The sequence below is a fragment of the Oncorhynchus mykiss genome, chromosome 31, assembly GCF_013265735.2.
Source record: "Oncorhynchus mykiss isolate Arlee chromosome 31, USDA_OmykA_1.1, whole genome shotgun sequence".
Taxonomy (NCBI): domain Eukaryota; kingdom Metazoa; phylum Chordata; class Actinopteri; order Salmoniformes; family Salmonidae; genus Oncorhynchus; species Oncorhynchus mykiss.
Window position 1 is genome coordinate 26,473,398 of NC_050571.1, and position 14,657 is coordinate 26,488,054.

Genomic DNA, 14,657 nt, shown 5'->3' on the forward strand with positions numbered 1-14,657 from the left:
GGTGTCAGTACCTTCCATACTGTTAGGTTCCACACACACAGAGCTCCAGCCTCATGCTGAGTGGTGTCAGAACTGTCTGTTTCCAACGAGAGCCACGAGGCTGAGAGGAGACAGACTGGGGAGACTGATCTCTAACCCCTGACCTGTGACTCAGCAGCTCTGTCTGCCTGGTTGTCTCTAGGGGAGAGGGGCAGCAGCTGCCCTCACTCTGTCTACACTGCTCTTTTTAAGCAAGGCCCACACACACACACTGCATACCAACACACACACACATACACACACTGCATACCAGCAGACATATATGCTCAAATACCAATACTGATACAAATATATACACACACATACACCCACACTATAACACATAGTAACACACTTTACACAGTCTAAGATTAGGCACTCATTCTGAATGGTTAAGATTAGGCACTCATTCTGAATGGTTAAGATTAGGCACTCATTTTGAATGGTTCATATAAGGGTTAAGGTTTAGGATAGTGGTAAAATAAAAAACCAACGTCCACGACTGAGATTGAACACACAACCTTCTGACCCAGAGTCAGGGGATTACCCGTCCACAAAGCCCTAGCAAAACCCAAGCCTGCTGATGGTAATATCGCGCGCTGTTGCCCCTTGTGGCTGGTGTTGACGTCTCAACGTCCTCAGGACATGGATAGATGTCCAATTTTGAGTAAAATCTTGAACTACTGGCTATTCCCCTCTGTCATGTGATGGTGTTTAAAGGAATGGTGACATCACAAAGAGGCGTCGCGAACATCACTATAGACCCATCTGCTAGGTCATAACACCACCCTAAAGCACCAATCACAAAAGATTACGAATAACAAAGCACCAATCACAATAGATGGACACATATGAAGAGCCAGTCACAATAGACACACTCTCTCCTCAGCAGGCCTGCCCTTTAACAGGGGGGTGACCCTAATAAAGACCTTCCCCCACCGTAGGGCTCCCTGTACACCTCAACAATACACACGCTTTCCAAAAGTTACTGACCAACAAAACCCTCATCTAGACAAGTAGAACCCCCTTCTCTCTCTCTCTCACACACACACACTGCCCTTTAACAGGGGGGTGACCCTAATAAAGACCTTCCCCCACCGAAGGGCTCCCTGTACACCTCAACAATACACACGCTTTCCAAAAGTTACTGACCAACAAAACCCTCATCTAGACAAGTAGAACCCCCTTCTCTCTCTCTCTCTCACACACACACACACACACACACACACACACAATGCCCTTTCTGCTTTGAGAGCAGTTGTCACAAATGGTTTGTTATGGGAATAAGTGTATTGCCTGTCTTGCCTGGGGAGGGCGATGGAGCTTCTATAACCAGACACACTGTCTGCTGCTCCAGTTGGGAGCTTCTATAACCAGACACACTGTCTGCTGCTCCAGTTGGGAGCTTCTATAACCAGACACACTGTCTGCTGCTCCAGTTGGGAGCTTCTATAACCAGACACACTGTCTGCTGCTCCAGTTGGGAGCTTCTATAACCAGACACACTGTCTGCTGCTCCAGTTGGGAGCTTCTATAACCAGACACACTGTCTGCTGCTCCAGCTGGGAGCTTCTATAACCAGACACACTGTCTGCTGCTCCAGCTGGGAGCTTCTATAACCAGACACACTGTCTGCTGCTCCAGTTGGGAGCTTCTATAACCAGACACACTGTCTGCTGCTCCAGTTGGGAGCTTCTATAACCAGACACACTGTCTGATGCTCCAGTTGGGAGCTTCTATAACCAGACACACTGTCTGCTGCTCCAGTTGGGAGCTTCTACAACCAGACACAGTGTCTGCTGCTCCAGCTGGGAGCTTCTATAACCAGACACACTGTCTGCTGCTCCAGCTGAGAGCTTCTATAACCAGACACACTGTCTGCTGCTCCAGTTGGGAGCTTCTATAACCAGACACACTGTCTGCTGCTCCAGTTGGGAGCTTCTATAACCAGACACACTGTCTGCTGCTCCAGTTGGGAGCTTCTATAACCAGACACACTGTCTGCTGCTCCAGTTGGGAGCTTCTACAACCAGACACAGTGTCTGCTGCTCCAGTTGGGAGCTTCTATAACCAGACACACTGTCTGCTGCTCCTCTCTACACAGACACATGACTATAGACCTCTCCCTCTACACAGACACATGACTATAGACCTCTCCCTCTACACAGACACATGACTATAGACCTCTCCCTCTACACAGACACATGACTATATACCTCTACACAGACACATGACTATAGACCTCTACAGACACATGACTATAGACCTCTCCCTCTACACAGACACATGACTATAGACCTCTACACAGACACATGACTATAGACCTCTACACAGACACATGACTATAGACCTCTACACAGACACATGACTATAGACCTCTACAGACACATGACTATAGACCTCTATACAGACACATGACTATAGACCTCTCCATCTACACAGACACATGACTATAGACCTCTACACAGACACATGACTATAGACCTCTACACAGACACATGACTATAGACCGCTACACAGACACATGACTATAGACCTCTACACAAACACATGACTGTAGACCTCTACACAGACACATGACTATAGACCTCTCCATCTACACAGACACATGACTATAGACCTCTACACAGACACATGACTATAGACCTCTACACAGACACATGACTATAGACCTCTCCCTCTACACAGACACATGACTATAGACCTTTCCCTCTACACAGACACATGACTATAGACCTCTCCCTCTACACAGTCACATGACTATAGACCTCTACACAGACACATGACTATAGACCTCTACACAGACACATGACTATAGACCTCTACGCAGACACATGACTATAGACCTCTACACAGACACATGACTATAGACCTCTACAGACACATGACTATAGACCTCTACACAGACACATGACTATAGACCTCTACACAGACACATGACTATAGACCTCTACACAGACACATGACTATAGACCTCTACAGACACATGACTATAGACCTCTACACAGACACATGACTATAGACCTCTACACAGACACATGACTATAGACCTCTACACAGACACATGACTATAGACCTCTACACAGACACATGACTATAGACCTCTACACAGACACATGACTATAGACCTCTACACAGACACATGACTATAGACCTCTACAGACACATGACTATAGACCTCTACAGACACATGACTATAGACCTCTACAGACACATGACTATAGACCTCGACAGACACATGACTATAGACCTCTACAGACACATTACTATAGACCTCTACAGACACATGACTATAGACCTCTACAGACACATGACTATAGACCTCTACACAGACACATGACTATAGACCTCTACACAGACACATGACTATAGACCTCTACACAGACACATGACTATAGACCTCTACACAGACACATGACTATAGATCTCTACACAGACACATGACTATAGACCTCTACACAGACACATGACTATAGACCTCTACACAGACACATGACTATAGACCTCTACACAGACACATGACTATAGACCTCTACACAGACACATGACTATAGACCTCTACACAGACACATGACTATAGACCTCTACACAGACACATGACTATAGACCTCTACACAGACACATGACTATAGACCTCTACACAGACACATGACTATAGACCTCTACACAGACACATGACTATAGACCTCTACACAGACACATGACTATAGACCTCTGCACAGACACATGACTATAGACCTCTACACAGACACATGACTATAGACCTCTACACAGACACATGACTATAGACCTCTACACAGACACATGACTATAGACCTCTACACAGACACATGACTATAGACCTCTACACAGACACATGACTATAGACCTCTACACAGACACATGACTATAGACCTCTACACAGACACATGACTATAGACCACTACACAGACACATGACTATAGACCTCTCCCTCTACACAGACACATGACTATAGACCTCTCCCTCTACACAGACACATGACTATAGACCTCTCCCTCTACACAGACACATGACTATAGACCTCTACACAGACACTTGACTATAGACCTCTCCCTCTACACAGACACATGACTATAGACCTCTCCCTCTACACAGACACATGACTATAGACCTCTACACAGACACATGACTATATACCTCTCCCTCTACACAGACACATGACTATAGACCTCTCCCTCTACACAGACACATGACTATAGACCTCTCCCTCTACACAGACACATGACTATAGACCTCTACACAGACACTTGACTATAGACCTCTCCCTCTACACAGACACATGACTATAGACCTCTACACAGACACATGACTATAGACCTCTACACAGACACATGACTATAGACCTCTACACAGACACATGACTATAGACCTCTACACAGACACATGACTATAGACCTCTACACAGACACATGACTATAGACCTCTACACAGACACATGACTATAGACCTCTACACAGACACATGACTATAGACCTCTACACAGACACATGACTATAGACCTCTACACAGACACATGACTATAGACCTCTACACAGACACATGACTATAGACCACTACACAGACACATGACTATAGACCTCTCCCTCTACACAGACACATGACTATAGACCTCTCCCTCTACACAGACACATGACTATAGACCTCTCCCTCTACACAGACACATGACTATAGACCTCTACACAGACACTTGACTATAGACCTCTCCCTCTACACAGACACATGACTATAGACCTCTCCCTCTACACAGACACATGACTATAGACCTCTACACAGACACATGACTATATACCTCTCCCTCTACACAGACACATGACTATAGACCTCTACACAGACACAGACACATGACTATAGACCTCTCCCTCTACACAGACACATGACTATAGACCTCTCCCTCTACACAGACACATGACTATAGACCTCTACACAGACACATGACTATAGACCTCTCCCTCTACACAGACACATGACTATAGACCTCTTCTCAGACACATGACTATAGACCTCTACACAGACACAAACATGAAAAACTCTCACTGGCACAATAAGTGACTTTCCCCATCTGTCAGTAATTATGAAGACTCCCATATTGTGTAATGTGTCGCAGATGATCTTTAAACCACTCTGTGTCCCCATCTCCCCTCTCACTCACACACACACACACACTCACTCACTCAGGAACACACTCTCTCTCACACACACACATACACACAGAGTTATAAACTAAATTGAACACAGGCAGCATGTTTTTGAGGCATTGTGCTGGGTTCTTGTCTAGACATCTCATTTCCTGGTGGGAAGAGAACTCTACTGTCCCAGAGCCAAACTCCCCTCTCAGCTCTGACTGGAGAACCAGTTACGATAGCACCAGGAGCTAGTTACGATAGCACCAGGAGCTAGTTACGATAGCACCAGGAGCTAGTTACGATAGCACCAGGAGCTAGTTACGATAGCACTAGGAGCTAGTTACGATAGCACCAGGAGCTAGTTACGATAGCACCAGGAGCTAGTTACGATAGCACCAGGAGCTGGTTACGATAGCACCAGGAGCTGGTTACGATAGCACCAGGAGCTGGTTACGATAGCACCAGGAGCTGGTTACGATAGCACCAGGAGCTAGTTACGATAGCACCAGGAGCTAGTTACGATAGCACCAGGAGCTAGTTACGATAGCACCAGGAGCTAGTTACGATAGCACCAGGAGCTAGTTACGATAGCACCAGGAGCTGGTTATGATAGCACCAGGAGCTGGTTACGATACCAGGAGCTGGTTACGATAGCATCAGGAGCTGGTTACGATAGCACCAGGAGCTGGTTACGATAGCACCAGGAGCTGGTTACGATAGCACCAGGAGCTGGTTACGATAGCACCAGGAGCTGGTTACAATAGCAACAGGAGCTGGTTACGATAGCAGTTGAGGTTACTATCAGCACAGATGGGCTTTGTCCTGATCAGTCAGGAATTGATCTGCTCTTCTAACCAACATCATCCTCTATTTCGTTCATAACAACCAGTGTCCTCTCCCTGATTCGCCGACCCCCAAACCAGTGTCCTCTCCCTGATTCGCCGACCCCCAAACCAGTGTCCTCTCCCTGATTCGCCGACCCCCAAACCAGTGTCCTCTCCCTGATTCGCCGACCCCCAAACCAGTGTCCTCTCCCTGATTCGCCGACCCCCAACCAGTGTCCTCTCCCTGATTCGCCGACCCCCAAACCAGTGTCCTCTCCCTGATTCGCCGACCCCCAAACCAGTGTCCTCTCCCTGATTCGCCGACCCCCATCCAGTGTCCTCTCCCTGATTCTCTGATTAGTGGTTTAGTCTTTATTCTGACCTCTCTCTCCCTAGCTCACTGTGGTTCTAATCATCAACCCCTTTCTTTCCTCTTTCTGTTCTCTCTCTTCTGAGGGAGAGGAGTGGCGCAGAATTGACATCCTTTGAAATTTCTTCTCATGTTGGGTCTCTGGGACTGGCTCTGATCTGTACTTCTCCACTCTATCAGAGTCATTTGCATAATGTCTAATTAGTGTGTGTGTGACTGTGAAATCTCTCTGTTCTGAACACCCTGGGGTGGCTGCCTGTTTTCGTCAGCATTGATGAAGTTCTGTGAAGCCAAGAACTGATCAAGTGAAATGGACTGAATTACATAACCGCTAATGTATCTCTCCATCTTCCTCTGACTGATCCCTCTCTCCTCCTCTTCCTCCCCAGACTCACAGCTAGTGCTGGAGACATGCTCGGTTGTGTGTGTGTGTGTGTGTGTGTGTGTGTGTGTGTGTGTGTGTGTGTGCATCCGTGTCCAAAGTCTTACTATCAGGTCAACTCCAGAATACACTACTGCATCTCACTGACTGCTCTAAACTCTCTCACACACCTACATCCAACTGTGTGTGTTCTCGGTCACATTTTGTGTGTGTGTGATACAAACACACAGTTCTTTTGCAGCAGGTCTTGAGGAATAATTGTACTCATTTCTCAGACACACACACAATCCCCGTCTGATCTATATAATTCAACATGGCCACTGCGGCACAGCTGTCCACCCATGCAGGAGAATAGGGAGGGAGGGAGGGAGGGAGGGAGGGAGGGAGAAAAAATCAGGATTGTTGAGATAAAACAAGTAGAATGATAAAAACGACATAACGTCAGCAGGGCACAATTTCTCGCTCCTCTCTCTCCCTCTCTCCCCTTTCTCTCATCTTCCTACTACAGGCATTATCCTTCCATCCCTCTACATTTCTCTGTGTCAGCAGGATCATGTGGAGCGGTAGTAATCTGACACATAGTGAAGGGTTTGGTACACACACAGACTAATCCTCACTCACATTAACACCACTGCTGTGTTCGTGTGTGTACACGTTTACTATACTTGTGAGTACCAAAAGTCCTGGCACGAATGAAAGCAACTAAAATTCAGAGAAGTGAGGATATTTTGCCAGTCCTCACTTGTAAAAAGGCTATTTTAGGCTTACGGGTTAGTTTTATGGTTAGGTAATAAAGGATTCTGAATGGGGATCAATTGTTTGTCCTAAAACAGTCCTCACAGTTCTAGTAAGACATACAGTTGAAGTCGGAAGTTTACATACATTTATGTTGGAGTCATTAAAACTCATTTTTCAAGTCGTTTAGGACATGTACTTTGTGCATGACACAAGTAATTTTCCAACAATTGTTTACAGACAGATTATTTCACTTAACATTCACTAACAATTCCAGTGGGTTAGAAGTTTACATACACTAGGTTGTCTGTGCCTTTAAACATGATGGCGTGGCTTTAGAAGCTTCTGATAGGCTAGTCAATTGGAAGTGTACCTGTGGATGTATTTCAAGGCCTACCTTCAAACTCTGTGCCTCTTTGCTTGACATCATGGGGAAATCAAAAGAAATCGGCCAAGACCTCAGAAAAAGAATTGTAGACCTCCACAAGTCTGGTTCATCCTTGGGAGCAATTTCCAAATGCCTGTAGGTACCACGTTCATCTGTACAAACAATAGTACGCAAGTATAAACAACATGGGCCACGCAGCCGTCATACCGCTCAGGATGAGACGTGTTCTGTCTCCTAGAGATGAACGTACTTTGGTGCGAAAAGTGCAAATCAATCCCAGATCAACAGCAAAGGACCTTGTGAAGATGCTGGAGGAAACGGATACAAAAGTATCTATATCCACAGTAAAAACGAGTCCTATATCGACATAACCTGAAAGGCCGCTCAGCAAGGAAGAAGCCACTGCTCCAAACCGCCATAAAAAAGCCAGACTAAGGTTTGCAACTGCACATGGGAACAAAGATCGTAACTATTGGAGAAATGTCCTCTAGTCTGATGAAACAAAAATAGAAGTGTTTGGCCATAATGACCATCGTTATGTTTGGAGGAAAAAGGGGGATGCTTGCAAGCCGAAGAACACCATCCCAACTGTGAAGCACGGGGGTGGCAGAATCATGTTGTGGGGGTACTTTGCTGCAGGAGGGACTGGTGCTCTTCACAAAATAGATGGCATCATGATGTGGGGGTGCTTTGCTGCATTAGGGACTAGTGCACTTCACAAAATAGATGGCATCATGATGTGGGGGTGCTTTGCTGCATTAGGGACTGGTGCACTTCACAAAATAGATGGCATCATGATGTGGGGGTGCTTTGCTGCATTAGGGACTGGTGCACTTCACAAAATAGATGGCATCATGATGTGGGGGTGATTTGCTGCATTAGGGACTGGTGCACTTCACAAAATAGATGGCATCATGATGTGGGGGTGCTTTGCTGCATTAGGGACTGGTGCACTTCACAAAATAGATGGCATCATGATGTGGGGGTGCTTTGCTGCATGAGGGACTGGTGCACTTCACAAAATAGATGGCATCATGATGTGGGGGTGCTTTGCTGCATTAGGGACTGGTGCACTTCACAAAATAGATGGCATCATGATGTGGGGGTGCTTTGCTGCATTAGGGACTGGTGCACTTCACAAAATAGATGGCATCATGATGAACGAAAATACGGTGGAAATCTTGAAGCAACATCTCAAGACATCAGTCAGGAAGTTAAAGCTTGGTCGCAAATGGGTCTTCCAAATGACCCCAAGCATACTTCCAAAGTTGTTGCAAAATGGTTTAAGGACAACAAAGTCAAGGTTTTGGAGTGGCCATCACAAAGCCCTGACCTCATTCCTATAGAACATTTGTGGGCAGAACTGAAAAGTGTGTGCGACCAAGGAGGCCTACAAACCTGACTTAGTTAAACCAGCTCTGTCAGGAGAAATGGGCCAAAATTCACCCAACTTATTGTGGGAAGCTTGTGGAAGACCACTCGAAACATTTGACCCAAGTTAAACAATTTAAAGGCAATGCTACCAAATACTAATTGAGTATGTATGTAAACTTCTGACCCACTGGGAATGTGATGAAAGAAATAAAAGCTGAAATAAATCATTCTCTCTACTATTATAGATTAAATGTCAGGAATTGTGAAAAACTGAGTTTAAATATAGTTGGCTAAGGTGTGTGTAAACTTTCGACTTCAACTGTAGTTGTGTGTGTGCGTTACCAGTGAATACAGGCTTGTTCGTGTGTGGGTCCTGTTGACCAGTATCAACAGACGGTATATTCCTTCAGACAGCCCGCCTGGGGGGAGTCAGTCTCTCTCTGCCATCTGCATCCCAAATGGCACCTTATTCCCTACATAGTGCACTACTTTTAATAAGATCCCTATGGAGTCTTGTAAAAAGTAGTGCACTACATAAGGAATAGAGTGCCGCAGTCTGGTTGTTTGCAGTGAGACGTTTGGTTTGCTAGTCTTTAACCTGTACTGAACTGACCCCCGTCTCCACTGTCCCTCTGAGCTTGTCTGGTAACACAATATGACCAATCCCTGAAATGACCTGTCTGACCTCTCTCTCGTTCTCTCACTTTCTCTCTCTCACAGCCAACCGGAGAGCTGGTCATGCAGTGACGAACATCTTGGCCAAAGAGTTGATGCAGGAGGACACCGCACCCCGCTTCAGCAAACCACCCAATAAGAACACCAAGATGGCGCAGATGGAGGAGCCTAGCATAGAGGGGGCGGGGTCACTAGAGGACCTCTTAGAGGACAGTCTGTCACGGTCCAATTAAAGGAGATGGGTGGAAGTTTGCCCTTAGCCACAGATCTAGGATAAGCTCGTCTTACTCATATCCTAACCTTAACCATAGAGAAAAATAGAAACTGTTCTTCAATCAGTGTCTAAGGGCAACTTCATCCTCCTGCCAGTTGAAGGAGGAGTCTGTGCCCATTGTCCTTCATGGGACCACCGGATTGGACATGCTGGGACTGAAGGAGCCAATGGGTGAGGGCGGGGCTCTCACCATGACACAGTCCCAGGGTTTTCCACTCTGAGGGACGACTCTTGCTTTGCCATATAAACATATCCCTGTTCAAGCATCAGCTTCTGCACACATCCACTGCACTCTCTCTCTCTCACACACACATCCACTGCACTCTCTCTATTTCTCACACACACATCCACTGCACTCTCTCTATTTCTCTCACACACATCCACTGCACTCTCTCTATTTCTCACACACACATCCACTGCACTCTCTCTATTTCTCTCACACACATCCACTGCACTCTCTCTATTTCTCACACACACATCCACTGCACTCTCTCTATTTCTCTCACACACATCCACTGCACTCTCTCTATTTCTCACACACACATCCACTGCACTCTCTCTATTTCTCACACACACATCCACTGCACTCTCTCTATTTCTCTCACACACATCCACTGCACTCTCTCTATTTCTCACACACACATCCACTGCACTCTCTCTATTTCTCTCACACACATCCACTGCACTCTCTCTCTCTCTCACACACATCCACTGCACTCTGTCTATATTTCTCTCACACACACACACACACTATCGGTCTACTTTCCTCTGTCTGAAGTGCATCGTGAGAATCCAAAGACTCTTTGTCAGGAGGAGGGGTCCTACATTTTCCCAGAGGGATGGTGGGGGTGTCCTGCTGTATGGAAGCCCTGGGTGGTTTTTGGAACACTTCTTTTTCCACGTGGTTTGATTTAAAACCTATTAAATGTTGCTCTTTAATTGTCAAATATACTGTATGCTAATGTTGTGCTGTATACTGCATGTTTATAAAAGAAACAGGTGCCAACCAATGCAATTCCAAGCTTCACATTTCAGCTGTCGTGTTGTCCAATAGGGTTAGGGTGGACCAATCAAAAACCTTCTATCTTAAAGTGTGTGTGTCTGTCTCTCTGTCTGTGTGTCTGTCTGTCTGTTTGTCTCTGTCTGTGTCTCTCTCGCTCGCTCTGTGTGTGTGTGTGTGTGTGTGTGTGTGTGTGTGTGTGTGTGTGTGTGTGTGTGTGTGTGTGTGTGTTTATATGATATCACATGTTGAGTGTGTTCCACAATCCTCATCTCCATTGTTCTATCTCCCTGGTTGACAGGGAGGAGTCACTGATTTACTGGTTATATTTAGAGCACTCATGGGCTTTTCTCGTGGCTTTTCTCGTGGGCTTTCTCGTGGGCTTTCTCATGGGCTTACTGGTGGGCTTTTTCGTGGCCTTTCTCATGGGCTTTCTGGTGGGCTTTCTCGTGGCCTTTCTCATGGGCTTTCTGATGGGCTTTTTCGTGGCCTTTCTCATGGGCTTTCTGGTGGGCTTTCTCGTGGGCTTTCTCGTGGCCTTTCTCATGGGCTTTCTGGTGGGCTTTCTCGTGGCCTTTCTCATGGGCTTTCTTATGGGCTTTCTCATGTAAGTCGCTTTGGATAAAAGCATCTGCTAAATGGCATATTATACATTATTATTAAAAGAGAAGTGTGTGTGTCTAGCGCTGTGTGTGTGGGTGTAATGGGGGTTGTTTGTGCATTTATGTAGTGTGTGTGTGTGTGTGTCAGTTTGTGCATGGGTATGTTCTGTCTATAAATACTGTCCGCTACTGCCTCTGTCTGCTGTCAGCATAACTGCTAGATTTCATAAACAGAGCTGTGGTCTTTCTGCTGAGGTTACTGGAGGACCTGCCCAAAAACTGCTGAGATATGTTTGTGTGTGTCCAAGTGTGTGTGTGTCCCAGTGTGTGTGTTTTGCCCTTTTAGACAGCAGCACCTGTTGCTTAATGTCTGGACTTGCTTTTCTCTATTCCGTAGCCATCAGCAAATGTTGCTGTCGCAACGCTAGCATTGTGAGGAGTAGTTCTGTCAGCTGCCTCATGCAATACCAATCCCTATGCAAATATAACACATCCCTACCGCTGATCTCAAGTCGGTCTCAAGCGGTTTGAACATCTGCATGTTCAAACCGCTGTGGTTTCCGTTAGTACTGATCAGTTTGTACTGTAGAGCCAAGCACACGTTGTTTAAGGGCTGTTACCAACACAACATGTTGTTGTTGTCGAGCTGAGAGATGAGTTCATGGTAATTGTGGATTCCTACAAAAAGCTTATCCTCCAGTCAGTCAAATGCTGGGGAGAATGTCTGACTGGAGACATTTAGCCCTCAGATAGTGATTGTTCGCCAGAAACACAACTACAACATTGTGTCAACCGCAAGACAGCGTTCCTTGTGCAAATGAGTTATTTCATGTGATCCTGTCACTATTGAATTTCTCTTTCAAACGTTGCTGAGAGGTTTAAAAACATAAATGGATAATAATCTGATTTTCTTTGTCTATTTTCTTTTCTTCATTTGATTAGTTTGTTTTCAATGTGAATTTTTACTCTTTATTTGTTTTAATGCTAGTGAGGTTTCATTTTGTTTTGAGAGATATCACTGTGGTAATGTGTATATGGTATTATGTATGAAGTCCTTCTGTTAAAATATCGTCAATAAGAATGTCTGAGGATTATTTTGTACGGCAGGCTTTGTGTGTGTGTGTGAGTTCAAATCAAAAACAGAGCTCTGTTCCTGGTTCTCAGCCAGAAGAAATTCCATCCGAGGTACATTTCTCTGCACCCCAGGGGTTAGAGAGACTGTGTGTACTGGATCTGACACACACACACACACACACACACACACAGACACACAAAGTCCATTTGGAAGAGCTATTACATCACCACAGAGTCAGACTTTACAGCCCTATACTGTATCATCACACAGTATTTCCTGTTGTGACCATGTTACGGCTGTACTAACACACACACACACACACACACACACACACACACACACACACTGCCATGGTGAGGCTGTGTTTCTGCTGTCGGTCCAGGTCCCAGACGTTTGCTGGTGAATTTTCCACAGACTTCTGCCAATGTACGTTCCACAGTTCCCAATGATCCCTCACTGGGACATCCACGGGACGAGCACCAGACTGTGTGTGTGTGAGAGAGAGAGAGACATGGACACGTTTGCCTGTTTTTTTCTCAATTCTTATTTTTTCCTAAACTCCTCTCCCTGATGGTGGTGGAGGGTTAGAGGTCAGTCTGACTACTCTCTAAACTCCTCTCCCTGATGGTGGTGGAGGGTTAGAGGTCAGTCTGACTACTCTCTAAACTCCTCTCCCTGATGGTGGTGGAGGGTTAGAGGTCAGTCTGACTACACACTGGGAACCAGCCAGGGGACCTGTGGAAGCCACTTTAAAGGTCAATGATTGTGTAGAAAATATGGTCATTATTTTATTCAACTTCCACTGTCCTCCAAGAATGGCTGACTATGATATAGTGACAGGCTACTTTCCCGTTCCAACGAAGACCTTAGAAAGGGAGGATGTTCTCTGTGACACACCACACATTTCTTCTTCAGTAAGGAGAATATCTACTGCCCCCCCCCCCCCTCATTAACACTGGTGTTGATTTAACCAAGACCCCTCCCCCCCCCCCCCCCCCCCCCCATTAACACTGGTGTTGATTTAACCAAGACCCCTCGCCCTTTCCCCCTCTCATTAACACTGGTGTTGATTTAACCAAGACCCCTCTCCCCCCCCCCCCCCCCCCCATTAACGCTGGTGTTGATTTAACCAAGACCCCTCTCCCCCCCCCCATTAACACTGGTGTTGATTTAACCAAGACCCCTCGCCCTTTCCCCCCCCCATTAACACTGGTGTTGATTTAACCAATACCCCTCTCCCTTCCCCCTCTCATTAACACTGGTGTTGATTTAACCAAGACCCCTCTCCCTTCCCCCTCTCATTAACACTGGTGTTGATTTAACCAAGACCCCTCTCCCTTCCCCCTCTCATTAACACTGGTGTTGATTTAACCAAGACCCCTCTCCCTTTCTCCTCATTAACACTGGTGTTGATTTAACCAAGACCCCTCTCCCTTTCTCCTCATTAACACTGGTGTTGATTTAACCAAGACCCCTCTCCCTTTCCCCCCTCATTAACACTGGTGTTGATTTAACCAAGACCCCTCTCCCTTTCCCCCTCTCATTAACACTGGTGTTGATTTAACCAAGACCCCTCTCCCTTTCCCCCTCTCATTAACACTGGTGTTGATTTAACCAAGACCCCTCTCCCTTTCCCCTCATTAACACTGGTGTTGATTTAACCAAGACCCCTCTCCCTTTCCCCCTCTCATTAACACTGGTGTTGATTTAACCAAGACCCCTCTCCCTTTCCCCCTCTCATTAACACTGGTGTTGATTTAACCAAGACCCCTCTCCCTTTCCCCCTCTCATTAACA

General features: G+C 46.0%; 1 protein-coding gene across 3 annotated transcripts in view; it reads left to right on the top strand.

Annotated features, from left to right (window-relative positions):
- LOC110504416 (protein diaphanous homolog 1) overlaps window positions 1–10,595 on the top strand; it is a 185,218-nt gene extending 174,623 nt beyond the window's left edge. For all 3 annotated transcript variants that reach the window (XM_036970339.1, XM_036970341.1, XM_036970340.1), the window contains one exon: window positions 9,956–10,595. In XM_036970339.1, the coding sequence (XP_036826234.1) occupies window positions 9,956–10,143 (188 nt within the window). In that variant the 3' untranslated portion in view covers window positions 10,144–10,595. The remainder of the gene's footprint in view (window positions 1–9,955) is intronic.
- The last annotated feature ends 4,062 nt before the right edge of the window (window positions 10,596–14,657 follow it).